The following is a 17,638-nucleotide window of genomic DNA, read 5'->3' on the forward strand; positions in this document are numbered from 1 at the left end:
ACAGTAATACTATACTAGTGGGGGATCTGAATCTCCCCCTCTCAGAATTAGATAAATCTAGCTGAAAAATAAATAAGAAAGAAGTGAAAGAGGTGAATAGATTACTAGAAAAGTTAGACATGATAGATGTCTGGAGAAAATTGAATGGGGATAGAAAGGAATATACCTTTTTCTCAGCAGTACATGGCAGATTTTTCAAAAATTGACCATGTATTAGGGCACAAAAACATAGATAAATGTAGAAAGGCAGAAATAGTAAATGCATCCTTTTCAGATCATGATGCAATAAAAATTACATGTAAGAAAGAGCCAGGGAAAAGTAGAATGAAAATCAATTGGAAACTAAATAATTTCATTCTAAAGAATGAATGGGCCAAACAACAAATCATAGAAACAATCAATAACTATATCCAAGAAAATGACAATAATGAGACATCATACCAAAATCTATGGGATGCAGCCAAAGCAGTGCTTAGGGAAAAATATATAGCTCTAAATGCTTACATGAATAAAAAAGAGAAAGAGGAGATTAATGAATTGGGCATGCAACTTAAAAAGCTAGAAAAAGAACAAATTAGAAATCCCCAATTAGATACTAAACTAGAGATCCTGAAAATCAAAGGAGAAATTAATAAGATTGAAAGCAAAAAAAACTATAGAATTAATCAATAAAACTAAGAGCTGGTTTTATCAAAAAAACAATAAAATAGATAAAATATTGGTTAATTTGATTAAAAAAAGAAAGAAGAAAACCAAATTACCAGTATCAAAAATGAAAAAGGGGATGTTACCACCAATGAAGTGGAAATTAAATCAATAATTAGGAATTATTTTGCCCAACTGTATGCCAATAAATTTGACAATCTAAATGAAATGGATGAATATTTACAAAAATACAAACTGCCCAGGTTAACTGAAGAGGAAATAAAATCCTTAAATAAAACCATATTAGAAAAAGAAATTGAACAAGCCATTAATGAACTCCCTAAGAAAAGATCCCCAGGGCCAGATGGGTTTACGGGTGGATTTTACCAAACATTTAAAGAACAATTAATTCCAATATTATACAAATTATTTGGAAAAATAGGTGAAGGAGTTCTACCAAATTCGTTTTATGACACAAATATGGTGGTGATACCAAAACCAGGCAAAGCAAAAACAGAGAAAGAAAATTATAGACCAATTTCCCTAATGAATATTGATGCTAAAATCTTAAATAAGATATTAACAAGGAGATGACAGCAAGTGATCACCAGGATAATACACTATGACCAGGTGGGATTTATACCACGAGTGCAGGGCTGGTTCAACATTAGGAAAACTATTAACATAATCAACCACATCAATAAGAAAACCAACCAAAATCATATGATTATCTCAAGAGATGCAGAGAAAGCTTTTGACAAAATACAACACCCATTCCTAATAAAAACACTGGAGAGTTTAGGAATAGGGGGAGCTTTCCTTAAAATAATAAACAGTACCTACCTAAAGCCATCAGCAAGTATTATATGCAATGGAGATAAATTAGAGGCCTTCCCAATAAGATCAGGGGTGAAACAGGGATGTCCATTATCACCCCTATTATTTAATATTGTACTAGAAATGTTAGCTTTAGCAATCAGAGAAGAAAAAGGAATTAAAGGAATTAGAATAGGCAAGGAGGAAACAAAACTATCACTCTTTGCAGATGATATGATGGTATACTTAAGGAATCCTAGAGAATCAACTCAAAAATTACTTGAAACAATTAACAACTTTAGCAAAGTAGCAGGATATAAAATAAATCCACATAAATCATCAGCATTTCTATACATGACCAACAAAGTCCAGCAGCAAGAGATAGAGAAATTCCATTTAAAGTAACAGTAGATAATATAAAATACTTGGGAGTCTACTTGCCACGACAAACCCAGGAACTCTATGAACACAACTACCAAACACTCTTCACACAAATCAAATCAGATCTAAATAATTGGAAAGATATCAATTGCTCATGGATAGGCAGAGCTAATATAGTAAAAATGACAATACTGCCTAAATTAATTTACTTATTCAGTGCCATACCAATCAGACTACCTAAAAATTATTTTTTAGAGCTAGAAAAAATAATAACAAAATTCATCTTGAAAAACAAAAAATCAAGAATATTCAGGGAAATAATGAAAAAAAATTCACAGGAAGGTGGGTTAGCGGTACCAAACCTGGAGCTTTACTATAAAGCGGCAGTCATCAAAACTATCTGGTACTGGCTAAAAAATAGAGTGGTAGATCAATGGAATAGGCTAGGCTCAGGAAATGCAGTAGTAAATGACACTAGTAATGTAGTGTTTGATAAACCCAAAGACTCCAGCTTCTGGGATAGGAACTCAGTATTTGACAAAAACTGCTGGGAAAACTGGAAGATAGTATGGCAGAAATTAGGCTTAGACCAACATCTTACACCTTATACTAAAATAAGGTCAAAATGGATACATGATTTAGACATAAGAGGTGATACCATAGGTAAATTAGGAGAGAAAGGAATAGTGTACCTATCAGATCTTTGGAAAGGAGAACAGTTTTTGACCAAACATGAGATAGAGTATATTATAAAATGCAAAGTGGATGATTTTGATTATATTAAATTAAAAAATTTTTGTACAAACAGAAGCAATGCATCCAAAATTAGAAGGGAGGCAGAAAGCTGGGAAACAATTTTTGAGGCCAGTGCTTCTGATAAAGGCCTCATCTCTAAAATATATAGGGAATTAAATCAAATTTATAAGAATCCAAGTCATTCCCCAATTGAGAAATGGTCAAAGGATATGAACAGGCAGTTTTCTGATGAAGAAACCAAAGCTATCTATTCCCATATGAAAAAATGCTCTAAATCTCTAATGATTAGAGAGATGCAAATTAAAACAACTCTGAGGTACCACCTGACACCTATCAGATTGGCTAAAATGACAAAAAAGGAAGATAATAAATGTTGGAGAGGCTGTGGGAAAATTGGAACACTAATGCATTGTTGGTGGAGCTGTGAGCTGATCCAACCATTCTGGAGAGCAATTTGGAATTATGCCCAAAGGGCGATAAAGCTGTGCATACCCTTTGACCCAGCAATCCCACTTTTAGGTCTTTTGCCCAAAGAAATCATGGAAGGGGGAAAGGGACCCACATGTACAAAAATATTTATAGCTGCTCTTTATGTGGTAGCAAGGAATTGGAAGTTGAGGGGGTGCCCATCAATTGGGGAATGGCTGGACAAGTTGTGGTATATGAATACAATGGAATACTATTGTGCTGTAAGAAATGATGAGCAGGAAGAGTTCAGAGAAACCTGGAGGGTCTTACGTGAGCTGATGATGAGTGAGATGAGCAGAACCAGAAGAACATTGTACACAGTATCATCAACATTGAGTGTTGACCTACTGTGATGGACTATATTCTTCTCACCAATGCAATGGTACAGAAGAGTTCCAGGGAACTCATGATAGAAGAGGATCTCCAAATCCAAGAAAAAAAAGAAAGAAAGAACTGTGGAGTATAGATGCTGATTGAACCATATTATTTCTTTTGTTTTGGGTGCTGTTGTTTTTTTTTTTCTATTTTGAGGTTTTGCATCACTGCTCTGATTCTTTCTCTTGTAACAGGATTAATGCAGAAATAGGATTAATGTTATTATGTGTATATATATATGTGTGTGTATATATATATCTATATGTATAGATATATATAGATATAACCTATATCAGATTACCTGCTGTCTAGGGGAGGGGGGAGGGAGGGGAGGGAGGGAGGGAGAAAAATCTGAAATTGTAAAGCATGTATAAACAAAAGTTGAGAACTATCTTTACATGTAACGGAAAAAATAAACTATCTCATAATGTAAAAAAAAAAAAAAAACAGAATAGACAAAACAGCAAAAGAGGCCCAAAAATCCAGTGAAGAGAAGAATGCCTTGAAAAGCAAAATTGGCCAAATGAAAGAAAATGTACAAAAATTCACTGAAAAGGAAGGCTCCTTAAAAAGTAGAAATGGCCAAATGGAAAAAGATTTACAAAAATTCACTGAAGAAAAGAACTCTTTAAAAAGTAGAATTGGGAAAGTGGAAGCAAATGGCTCCATGAGACATCAAGAAACAATAAAACAAAATCAAAAGAATGAAAACTAGAATAAAAATGTGAAATATCTCATTGGAAAAACAACTGACCTTGAAAACAGATCTAGGAGAGATAATTGAAGAATTATTGAACTATCTGAAAGTCATGATCAAAATAAAGATCCCAGATATCATCTTTCAAGAAATAAGCAAGGAGGGACAGCTAGGTGGCACAGTGGATAGAGCGCTGGCCCTGTATTCAGGAGGACCCGAGTTCAAATCCAGCCTCAGAATGCAATAAAAGGGTTTTGTTATACCAAAGTTGTCTCTGAAACAAGTTATTTTGAGAAGGTGGTCAGTACCTGTTTCTCACACAAAGTATGTCATATTATACAAAAAACAAGGTAGGATGTGTTAAAGGATAGTACAATTGTATGTCTTTTGAACTGGTTGAATGGCTGAATGCAGAGTGGTAGTTAATCATTTGATTAATTTTTGTTTTGTTTTATTTATTTTATGTATTTATTTCATTTGATTAATTTTGAAGGAGGTCTTCAGTTGAGATCTCTGGAATCTTTGCCATGTTCTATACTGTTTAATATTTTTAATTAATAACTTGAATAAAAACATAGATGGCTTCTTTCTCAGACTTTTAGTTGACATAAATCCAGGAATGATACATAAATAACATGAATGACAGAATTGGGATACAAAAATATCTTTACCATCTAGAAAACTGAACCAGATATACTAAAGAGAAATTTAATAGGAATGAATAATGCCTCAAATTTGGTTCTAGATATTACTTTCACAAGTACAGAGAGGAAGAAATGAACCTAAACAGAAGTTTAGCTGAAAAAGATTGTGGATTTTAATGGATGGGAAGATCAGTATAAATCAATAGTGTAGGGGGCGGCTAGGTGGCGCAGTGGATAAAGCACCGGCCCTGGATTCAGGAGTACCTGAGTTCAAATCCGGCCTCAGACACTTGACACTTACTAGCTGTGTGACCCTGGGCAAGTCACTTAACCCTCATTGGCCTGCAAAAAAAAAAAAAAAAAAAAATCAATAGTGTAAAACAGTAGTTTATTTTAAAAAAACAACACTGATTTAGCTACATTAAAAGAATTATAGCTTCTTGGAAAAAGGAGGTGATAGTCTCAGTGAACTCTGCCTTGGTCAGACTCAGATCTTGATTGTTGTTAGGTTCTGAACAACACATTTTATTTAGGGAATGAGATAAGGTATAACATCCCCCAAAAGATCAGCTAGGATAGTGAAAGTCCTCAGGTTCATACCATCTGAGGATTTGCTGATCCTGGAATTCAGCCTAGAAGTATATTCCAACACTGACTTTTTTTACCCTGGAAGTTCATTCCCGGTAAACCCCCCCCCCCCCCACGTCCCAGAACTTCAATCCAATCATGTCTTCATTTCTTTCTGGGCTCTATTCCTACTCTTTAGACCTTTTCCCTCCCATACCTCTTCAGTAAGGCACAGGTACTTTCTCCAGTCCTCCTCCTGCCTCCCACTTTTTAGCTTTCTTGTGTTTTCATTCCCTCATTAGAATGGTATCTCCTTGAGAGAAGGGACTCATTTTCTTTCTGCTTATCTTTTTATTCCACTTGCTTAGCCAGTTCCTGCCATGTAATAGTTTAATAAAAGTTTGTTGATTTTACTGAAGGAAATAAGAATGAGGAAACCTTAGGAAGACTGTTCTCAGATATGTTTAAAGGACTGTTATACAAAATAGGGATATTTTTTTTCTTTTTAACCTCAGAGGGAAGAATTAGGAGCAATAGAAAGAAGTAGCAAAGAGGCAGATTTACACTTAGTTTGATATAAAGAAAAAATACATAACTTCTCCATCCCAAAGTGAAACTACTGCCTCAGAAGGTAGCATATTTGCCCTTATTGAAAAAGAAAACACTTTTATTGGAAGTCTTGAAGCAAAAGCAAAATAACCACTTGTCCTATAAACTGTAGAGTAGAAACTTTTTCTGGTATATGTTGAACAGAGTGATGTCCTTCCTACTCTGAAAAATTCTAATAATGTCATAATCAAAATACTGAGTTTTCATGTCAAAGAAAGCAAGACTATAATTATTCAGAATAAAAAGCCATTCAAGTACCAACCCCATTTAAAATCACATAAAATGGCCAACTATTTATGCTCATTGTGACAAGTAAAATTAAATGTGTGGTCACCTTAAATTAGAAGTTTTTAGTACCAGTCTTTGGGCATTAAGAATTTATTAAAGCATATTAAAGAGAGAACACGTGGAGTTCAGAAAGTTAAGAAGCGGCCTATCTACCGTAGGGTTCAGCCTGGCCTCCTCCTTTTCCTCCCCTTCCACCACCATGAGGTTCCAGCCATGGAAAAAAGACAGAGCTAGGGAGCAAGCTTTAAATTTACTTCCTATGGGGGGGGGCAGCTAGGTGGCGCAGTGGATAAAGCACAGGCCCTGGATTCAGGAGTACCTAAGTTCAAATCCAGCCTCAGACACTGAACACTTACTAGCTGTGTGACCCTGGGCAAGTCACTTAACCCCCATTGCCCCCCCCCCCTGCCAAAAAAAAAAATTTACTTCCTATCTCCTGCTTCCATCTCTGGAAGAGGCCGTCTTTCAAGCTGATTGGTGAGATTGATTCACTGGACTTTAGGGTGGTCTCCTTGTTGAGGTCAAAGTCCTTACCTTCTGAGAAAAATACCTTATTTAGGGCCAGCCAGGTGATTTAATTAACTTTAAGTAGATTCTCAGTCAGTCTCACTTAATCAATTCTAAATCAATCTCCAGGTGGGGCCTTTGGGCATCTGCCAAATCCCATTATTTTCTCACATCTTGCAAGACATGGTAATGGCTACTGTAAATGAAAGAGATCTTGGTATGCAGTATTCCAAAATTTAAGAGATCTAGGCTTACAACCAAGAATAACCTCTTGCAAATAATCCTTCAGGGGGAAAATTGACCTGTAATGGAGTTTAAAGCATTTCTGTTGAAAAAACTTCCAGATAAGTAGAAATTTGGAGTGCAAATACTAGAGTCAAGAGAAAACTAGAGAGTTCAATTTATTTTAACAGTTGGATGGGACTCAATGTTGATGTAATGCTAACATTCTAATAATTAGAGAAGAAAAAGTCTCCTCAGAATTTTCATGTTTTCAGAGGCTATTCAGAGAGTTAAAAAAAAGAAAAACAAAGGTCCTAGGAGTGGATTAGTTCTGTTCTGATGGTTTGAAGAAAGGAATGAGAAGAAAGAGTAAAATGAATATACTCCTGTGTTAAGGGGGTTAAAATTCTAGCCAAACTATCTAAAATCTAATGAGTGGTCACCAATAAACTATAAGCTTTAGCAAGAGTATTTAAATGTTTAAGTATTTATTAAAGAACATTAGGATCAGAGAGAAAGGTAAAAATCTAACTATTTCTAAGAGACCCTATCATCAAACCCACCATAGCGAGGTCAGGAACCAAAAGAGCCAGGACCCCTCCGCCAGTGTCCGCTTCCTACTTTGTGTCCTCCTCCCAGAAATGGGAGGCTTCTCAAGTTGATTGGCTGGTAGTCTTGATAGACAGTACCCACGAGCAAATGTCATTTCCTGACACGAAGGACCTCGACCACATGGCTTGCCCTCAGAGGCCTTCACCTCATGGCGGCGCTTTCCACAGGTGGTGTCATTCCAATCATTATAGTCCCCCCTTGTTTCTTCAAGAAATGGGGTGTTTCCTTGATGAAGCAGTCAAAAATAACAGAATATAATACCCTGTGCTAACTAACAACATGTTAATAACAATATAGGAAAGGGAGAGAGGAAAGTTTTGTACAGAGGGGTGGTCCCTCATGAACTGGCGCTTTGCCATTGGTCTTGCAAAGGGAGGGCCTCTGCAAAGAGTACATGTTACAAGTGGTATATATTATAACAGAAGGAGAAATCAAAACCAACAAAACAAAACTGTTCACATAAAGTCTCTGAGTTCTCTTGTCTTCTTGGAGTGGTAAGATGTCATCAGGGGGAAGGTGGACTCTGGACTAGAAAGCTGGGTTCTCTTCTTTAACTGTTTGAATTCCTGGATTTTTTACTAAACCTTAGCATAGCGTTGTCAATGATCAAATTGATACATTCCATTACATTCCCTCCATTATATAATAGAGGGTTGAGGTAGTTATGCAATCTATAACCCTTCTTACCACTATGTGTCTGGATCAAAGCCAAATTTAGTATGTGTTCATGACACCTGAAAAATGTTGTGGAAACATTATCATACCACATCTCATGGTTTCAAGACAGCCAGTGATTGGGCTAGGCCACAGGTGATTAGACTGAGTGAGACAAAAAGAAAACAAGTTCAGTTAAATTAGGTTATTTTGGGAGAGAGGAAGGAACTGTACTGTGTCTAGCAATTGTGCTCTACATAATCGCCATCATAAGCAAACCATGGACTTACTTGTACCTGTCTCTCCTCTTGTTGCACATATATTCTCTCTAGGGCCTGTATCAATCTTACTGTAAAAGTCAGTTATGTCTCTGAAATGATAAGTTTCCATACTTCATAAATCTCATCTTAATTTCACCAAAGACCGTATGATGGTAAAAATGCATGTCATGCTGCATAACTGAGGATATACTAGTAATATATACAATAATTCCAAACCATACCCAGATTATAATGACTTATAAATGATAGCCAAACTGTGTAATTTAAATTTCTAAATGTAGGTTATAATCTGTTCCCCCAATTTTGGGGGAAACTGACTAAAATCACTGATAAAACGAGTTTAAGTTTTTAAGGGTTTATTGAAAAATAGTAAAAGAAAGAGAAAGATTAAGAACAGAATTCCTACAACCTGGCAATCCTATCTTTCCTCAATTCTCCTGAGAAGTCCTCTGGAGTCTCCCCTCCACCACGGTGAGGACAGGAACCAAAAGAGAGAGAACTCCTCCCCCAGTGTCTGCTTCCTACTTCATTTGCTCCTCGCAGAAATGGGAGTTTTCTCAAGTTGATTGGCTGGTAGCCTTGATAGATAGTACCCACAAAGAAACGTCGCTTCCTGACGCTAAGGACCTTGACCACATGGCTTGCCCTCAGAGGCCTTCACCTCATGGTGGCACTTTGCTACAGTAAGTCTCCAGCCAGTGGCGTCATTCCAATCATTACACATGTAAAAAGGAAGCAGAGAGGGTGGGATTTATTATACTATAACTAGAGTACATTGTAAGGAGAGTATACAAATATGGAGGAAGGAACTGGGAGATTGTGCATGAAATGAACCTCTTATCTGAAATGAGCTTACCCTGATGTTTGGAGCCATTAGCGCCTTTGCATTCCAAACTATTTTAGATTTAAGTTGGACTTTAATAGAAAAAAGGGTAAATTATGCCATGGTCTCCCTGACCTATATTTCATTAGCTAGTGGGTGTCCTTTGATAACTATAATATTGCCAATGATGTAGATAGATGCCTAACATTTGACCTTGCTTTTTAATTGTAACATTGTTTACTATGTTTCTGACTCAGTTGCTCTCCAAAACAATTATTGCCATATTTTTGCAAAGTAGTCTTTTAACATATCATTTTATGTACTTTTTCCTCTCCCAAATATATTATCCTTGTTTTATTGAACTTAATTTTGGTGTTGTCTTTGAAAAATTCTTTGGTGAGTTGAGAGGTTCTAACATGTGCTCCTGCATAATGGACGCTCATTTAATTGATGGTAATGTAAAAATTCATTAGTGAGGATAGAAAAAATGTTTATAGTTCACTATGAATGACTTTGTTTTAAAAGCTTGTCAACTTTTTAAAGGACTTAATGTATTTTATACATGTATATATGTGTGCAACATTATATATATGACATAAATATGTGTGTGTGTGTATATATATATATATTTTTTTTCTCTTCATAATAGGAAGAAGATTGCCCTTTCTGAATCAGCTGTACTCTCCCTCTGGCTCCGTCACCTTCCTAGCCTGGAAAAAGCAACATTGCATCTTTTTGAAAATTTAATCTCCAGGCACAGAAATTTTCCAGAGGAGATGGAATGCTTTATAAAAGATTCATTACTGGTATGTGCAATGATAATGAGAGAATTTTTTTATATTATGCTTAATGTAGTTTGCCTTAGCTCAGAAAAAAAAAGCGAAAAAAATAGTTGGAGCCTTTAAAATTAATCTTATGGCTTTCTACCTTGTACCTAATATAAAGCATCTTTCCTATGTACCTTGCACACAGTATGGAGAATTAAGTAGAGACTTGTCATGTCTGGCCTATAGTAAGTGCTTAGTAAATGCTTGTTGCCTTTTTTTAAAAAAGCAACTAAACAATCCCACTCCCCTTTAGTTCCCTCTTTTCCTTAACATGTATCTCAACTAAATTGCTACTTTCTTTTCCTTCTATAACAGTATTGATTTTTTTCTTTTGCTTATAAAATCTTAATTTTAAAATAAATATAAATTTGTTCCTTTGGTAATGGATTCTTTGGCCTTAGAAATCTATGAAACAGAGATAAGTACAAAAAGACCCTCAGTCCTTTGCAGGGAGAGTGGCAGAATGGCTAAAAGAGGGACCATTTGTAAATATTAGCTTTACTCTTTAACATAATGATATCCTAAATGTGAGATCCCCTATTCAGTGACCATGAATAGACCTACATTTGAAGGACCTGAGTCACATCAAATGACGTTTTCATGATAAATGAAATCAAAAGACACAAAAAAAGTTGTAGCTAAATTAAAAGACAGCTCACTGGTTCTCTTTGGAAAAGTAAATAAAGGAATTAGAAGAATTGGTTTATGTCATGGAACCAAAAACAACAAAAAATATTTCATGGTATGTTTGGTCATCTCATACAAAGTTCTCAGGAGAAAAGCATTTGCAAAAAGACTACAAATGAGATAAATTACAACTTATCCAATGACATTGCAGAGAATGAGAAAGGGAAATTCTGTGAAGTACGCAGAATGTTGCAGTTTAAATCAACATAGCAACTTTAGTGTAAAGGTGTACCTGAAGAATAGAACTGAAAATTATGTTGGACAATAGGATTCAAGAATACAAAATGAGAGATACCAAAGATTTGCAGAACTAAGCAGAATCCTTTCACATGTGTATCATGAATACTTTCTTCAAGAAGAGATGTTGGACGTAGCCAGTGTAGATAAGACCAAGAGAACCTAGCGACCACTTCATCTAATAAACACTTATTCTCTTTGCTAAGTGGAGAGATATGTAGCCAAGAAAAAACATATTCGTATAGATAGATAATTTTCAAAGTAAAATTTTATGGAATAGGATGTGGAAGACTATCAGTATCACCTCATAAACCAATGAGAAGCAGTGGAGGAAAAAATAATAATAAATTATCAAGAGAGCCAATGAAACCAGATCATTTCAAAGAGCATCTAAGGATAAAAATGGAAAGAAAGACAGTGAAGTGACATAAGATGGAAAAGATCTGTTCAGATTTCTGTAGGTAATTATTTTCCTCAATGACAGTGGAGCTACCATGTTTGAACTCTGATATTATCAGTCTCCAATGCAGTGCATGAGGGAATAGGCATAGCACTAAATGAAATAATGGGAAACATGGCTGGAATAAAACAAATATACAACAAGGAGATCCACGTTGCAACAGTACATTTTGAGGACATTGAAGGATTCCCAACATATCAGATAAAGGAAAGGATGCCAAACACTGTGGAAAAACATAATGTACCTTATTCCAACATAAGCTTATCAAGCAAATTTCCCACCAATACAAAATCACTACAAAAGTAAAAATCTACATATATATTAAGGGCATTGATAATGAACATTTGAGAAGGGAATTGACAGGTTTTCACAAACTATACCAGACCACAAGATCCTTTTGTACTTATTGTTGATTTGCTATATAAAAAGTTTTCATATGATAAAGCAAATTCTGCTTTAAAAACTCTCAAAGTGTCTGCCATGTATGAATCAGTTGCACAAGATTATTTGAAAGATTTAACATAACTTTCTCTAGCAGCCTTATTAATATGAAAATAAAAATAATCTCAGAATCAATTTTTTTTAATTAGTTCTTACTTTCCATAATAAGACCATTATTTACAAAGGTTTTCCTTTCCCCCTGCAACATGGTATAGGCTAGTTTTTCCTTGAAAGATGACAAAGCTGTGCCTGGGACTTAATTGGCTCAGGGTCTAGGACTTAAGCTGCACCTTTCTTGATGCATTTTCTAAGTAGCTTCAGGATGTACTGACATAGCTTTCTGGTCACCAGGGCATAAAAGGGCTAAACTCTTTTTTTGGGGGGGGGGGCAGGGCAATGAGGATTAAGTGACTTGCCGAGGGTCACACAGCTAGTGTCAAGTGTCTGAGGCTGGATTTGAACTCAGGTCCTCCTGAATCCAGGATCAGTGCTTTATTCACTGTGCCACCTAGCTGCCCCCAAAAGGGCTAAATTTAAGGGCTTAAAGGGGCATAATTCTTTAAGGGCATATAAAGACTAAACTTGGTGAATGTCCCAAGATCATTTAAGCCACCATATCCTTCCCTACTGACCAGACTCCATTCCATTTTTAAGTGGAAGAAGGAAGTGAGAGAATATGTCTACCTAATCTAAGTACTGGTACATTTTTGTTTAATATCCTTTATCTGCTTTATCAAAGAAAAACTCATTTTATTAATTGTTAAATGACATATGAGTACCTCATTCATTACATCCTCATTCCTGTAATAGCAGGATACCAGCCTGAATCAGACCTAGCCTAATGCTTGCCAAAAATACTTATTGCTATTATGGAAGATTTCTACCACAGAGCTAAATGGAAGAGGGATTCATGAGATATATATTTTTTTTTTCATGATATATGTTGAGGCTTTCCAGATGCTCCTGTTAGCAGATGGTATTTTGCTTAGTGGTATCAACGCCTGGAATTTTGTTATTTGGTCATTTTTAGTCTTGTCTGACTCTTTGTGACTCCATTTAGGTTTTCTTGGCATAGACACTGGAGTGGTTTGCTGATTCTTTCTCTGGTTCATTTTACAGATGAAGAAACAGGCAGACAGGGTTAAGTGACTTGCCCAGGGTCACACAGCTAGTCAGTGTTTGAGGATGGATTTGAACTTGGGTTTTCCTGACTCCAGACCTGACACTGTATCCGCTGTGTCACATGAAAGATAGCCTCATAAATGACATCCACACAGGAAAAAAACCAAAAAACAATTAGACAAATAATGCCTATTGTTAGGGTATTGTATAAGTTGGATAGATAACACAAAGCTAGTCCATTATTACATTTATCTTGTATGCATACTACAAATGGATAATGAGCTGGGCCCAAAGTTATCCAGGATTAAGACAGGCCTTTGAGTGCTTTTAATGAAGTTCACGCTTCTCCCTAAAATAAAGGTCAATTTTTTTTTTATCAGCAGTATTCTCCTGGACAATAGTCTAAATGCTTCAGAAGCACATTCCCTGAAGAATTTTTGTTAAAGGTCAGTAGAAAAGTATATGCTGAATGAGAGTAGGTTCAAATATATGACTAAGAATTTCTCAAGGCAGACATTATAAAGGAAATCATAAGGGAGATAATATTATTGAAGTAGAAGGTGAGCCAGTGATGTAGCAAGATCAAGGAATAAAAAAAGATGGGTAGTACCTGGGCTCCCCTGATATTGACAAAATGTAAAGAGATCTAAAGGAAAGTCCCCAGCACATTGGATAGAACTCCCTCACCCCTACAAAAGATTTCCAAAAAGACATGGACAACAATAGGATGAGAGGGATGGAGATTAGGTGAGGAGAATACCCACTTTGATAAGACCACTGGTCCTTTGAAAGTATGAATTTGAGGCAATTTATTGATTGGGACTCCATTACCTATTGAATTTGAAGGCATGCACTTTGTTTTATATATGATATTAACTCCTAACTGCTTAATAAAATAAATACTGTGCTCTCCTGTGGATCTTTAACCATTACTTGCTTCTCCCAACCCTTCACCAATTCAGTTCTCAACAATACATTTCATTATTTTTTTAAAAAAGTAAAGCAAACATCTGCCATTTCTCCTTCTCTCCTCTGCTGGGGGTTGGAGAAGTAGGAACAAAGAAAACTGAAATCCCTGTAGCATATAGGCACAGTCAAGCGAAACATTCCCACATTGTCCAAAAATGTATGTCATTGTTCATATCTTCATATCCTATTTTCATATTGTGGACAGCATTTAAAATAATCAGTCCTCCAGAATCGTGGTTATATACTGTGTTAATCAGAGTTTTTAAGTCTTTCAAAATGTTCATCCATATAGTATTGTTTTGTGGTAAAAATTGTTCTGGTTCTGCTCACTTCTCCCTTCATCAGTTAAAACTGAGTTTCAAATGATGCCCTTCTCACCACCTCTTCCTTGTTTGTATAGATTTCTATCTGTGCCAGCTGATTTTTTGAAATGTGTTCTTGCCCCTCCTTCTCCCTTTTTCTTCCCCGTTGTGTCTATTTAATATTTCTCCATTTAATATAATAAAAGTATAACAAAGATCACACTCAGACCTTCTCTTATTTGACTCCCTCTATGATCTCTACTGACATTATAATTCTTAGGCTGTTATTTTATCATCTACCTGCTTCCCCATTAAAATGAAAACACTTACTCCTTATAAAAAGCTTTTCTGATGGCTCATTTATATTTGCATTTTTGTGTCTCTTTTCTCATGTTTTTCAAAGTTTCTACTAAGATTTTGTCTTTGAATCAGAAATTCTTTTTTAACCATTCACTTTTTACTTTTGAGTTCCAGATTTTCTCCCTTATTTTCACTCCTCCTCCACTCACTAAGTTGATACTCATTGTACATGTGAAGTCATGCAAAACATATTTCCATATTAGCTATGTTGCAAAAAAATAATAATAATAAAGTAAAAACATATATACTTCCATCTGCACTCAGAGTTTTGTGATAAAATAATGGAATTTGGCAGATGCCCAGGGGCCCCACCTGATTGATTTAGTATTTTTTGAATTGGGTGAGAATGAGAAACCAAGAACCTACTTAAGGATGATTGGATGGAGGCCACACCTGGATGGCTCTGAGTGGCGTGTTGGTGTACTACTGATGTCAGCGAGAGACCACTCTCAACCATCCAGCTTGAATGATCTCCCCTTTGGGGGAGGGAGAGAGGAACTAGGAAGTGGACACTTACTCATAGAACTCTCTTTTTGGTGAAGAGGAACCAGTGTGGTGGCAGATGGAGAACAAGGGGGGCCCTCTTAGTCATTCAGACACCGACTTGGTGATTTGAGAGATTTCACATGGGCTGCTAGGAAAAGAAAATGCTTTCTTTCTCTCTGGCTATACCAAATTAGATCTGAGCTAGGATTTCTATGCTATAAGGAATCTGTTCTCAATCTCTCTCTCTTCACTAACTTATAATATATATTTTAATAAATCTCCTCTTTTTTTTCTTTTTTTTCTTTTTTTTAGTGAGGCAATTGGGGTTAAGTGACTTGCCCAGGGTCACACAGCTAGTAAGTGTTAAGTGTCTAAGGCCGGATTTGAACTCAGGTACTCCTGACTCCAGGGCCGGTGTTCTATCCACTGCGCCACCTAGCTGCCCCTTAATAAATCTTTAAAAGCCTAAACTCTTGCTGAATTTATCAGTGATTTTAGCCAGCTTCCCCCCAAGACTAGGAGGGTACAGATTAGAACCCACAATTTAGATTTTAAACAATAATTTATCAGGTTTTTTTCTCTGAAGGTGAATAGTATTTTTTATCATGAGTACTTTGGGATTGTATTATATATTTTTAGTGATCAGAGTAGCTAAGTCTTTCATAGTTAATTATCATTATTATGTACAATGTTCTTCTGATTCTGTTCACTTCACTTTGCATCAGTTCATATAAGCCTTTCCAGTTTTTTCCGAAACCATTCCCATCACCATTTTGTACAGCACAAGAGTATTCCATCACAATCATATACAACAACTTTTTCAGCCATTCCCCAATTGATAAACATCCCTTCAATTTCCAATTCTTTAACACCACAAAAAGAGCTGCTATAAATACTTTTGTTCAGATAGGTCCTTTTCCTTTGTTCTCTTTGGGATATAAAAATCTAGTTTTGGTATTGCGGGGTCAAAGGTTGTGCACAGTTTTAATTGCCCCTTGTGTATAGTTCCAGATTGTTCTCTGGAATAGTTGGACCAACTCATAACTCCACCACTGGTGCATTACTTCTCAATTTTTCCACTTTTCCTCTAGCATTTGTCATTTTCCTTTTCTATCACGTTAGCCAATTTGCTAGGTGTGAAGTGGTACCTCAGAGTTATTTTAATTGGCAATTCCTTAATCAGTAGTTATTTAGAGTATTTTTCATGTGATTATTGATGACTGCTTTTTCTTTTGAAAACTACCTCTTCATATCTTTTGACCAATTGTAGAAAGACTTTTTTTTAAGTAAATTTGGCTCAGTTCCCAATATATTTGAGAAATGGGGCCTTTGTCAGAGAAACTTGCAGTAAAATTTCGCACTAGTTTCCTGCTTACCTTATAATTTTGACTACATTCATTTTGTTTGTGTAAAAACTTAAATTTCATGTTTTAAAAATTGTGTATTTTACCTCCTTTGATCCACTCTAACTCTTTTTTGGTCATAAAATCTCTTATCTATACGTTTGACAGATATGTTTTTCCATGTTCCCCTACTTTGATTATGAATATCACCTTTTATGTCTTCTAAATCATAGACTTATTTTGACCTTACTTTGTTACATGGTGTGAGATGTTGGTCTTTGCCTAGTTTCTGCCATACTGTTTTCCGTTTTTGTCAAGTAGTGAGTTCTTGTCTCAAGAGCTTGGATCTTTGCATTTATAAAACATTAGATTACTATGGTCATTTATTACTGTGTATTATGTACCTAATCTATTCCACTGTCTACCACTCCATTTCTTAGCCAGTACCAGATTGTTTTGATGCTTACTATTTTTATATATTTTGAAATCTGATTCTGCTAAGTCACTTTCCTTCACATTATTTTTCATGGATTCCCTAGATATTCTTTTTTTGTTTGTTTGTTTGTTTTTTGCAGGGCATTGGGGGTTAAGTGACTTGCCCAAGGTCACACAGCTAGTGTCAAGTGTCTGAGGCCAGATTTGAACTCAGGAACTCCTGAATCCAGGGCCAGTGCTTTATCCACTGCGCCACCTAGCTGCCCCCACCCTAGATATTCTTGACCTTTTCTTCTTTCAGATGAATTTTGTTACCATTTTTTCTAGTTCTGTAAAATAATTATTTTGAAATTTGATTGGTGTGGCACTGAATAACTAAATTAAATTAGATAGAATTGTCATTTTTATTATATTGACTCAGCCTTATTTCTTTGTTTAGATCTGACTTTATTTGTGTGAAAAGTGTTTTTTAATTGTGTTCATATTGTTTCTATGTTTGTCGTGGCAGGTAGATTCAGGTATTTTACATTTTTTACAGTTATTTTATTTTATTTTGGGGGGGGGCAATGGGGGTTAAGTGACTTGCCCAGGGTCACACAGCTAGTAAGTGTCAAGTGTGTGATT

At 35.7% G+C, this 17,638-nt stretch overlaps 1 protein-coding gene across 1 annotated transcript in view; it reads left to right on the top strand.

Moving 5' to 3' along the window:
* FANCC (FA complementation group C) overlaps window positions 1–17,638 on the top strand; it is a 197,524-nt gene that overhangs the window by 117,263 nt on the left and 62,623 nt on the right. The window contains exon 9 of the mRNA XM_043977297.1: window positions 9,995–10,151. Coding sequence (XP_043833232.1) covers window positions 9,995–10,151 — 157 coding nt within the window. The remainder of the gene's footprint in view (window positions 1–9,994; window positions 10,152–17,638) is intronic.

Source organism: Dromiciops gliroides, chromosome 1, assembly GCF_019393635.1.
Source record: "Dromiciops gliroides isolate mDroGli1 chromosome 1, mDroGli1.pri, whole genome shotgun sequence".
Classification (NCBI taxonomy): domain Eukaryota; kingdom Metazoa; phylum Chordata; class Mammalia; order Microbiotheria; family Microbiotheriidae; genus Dromiciops; species Dromiciops gliroides.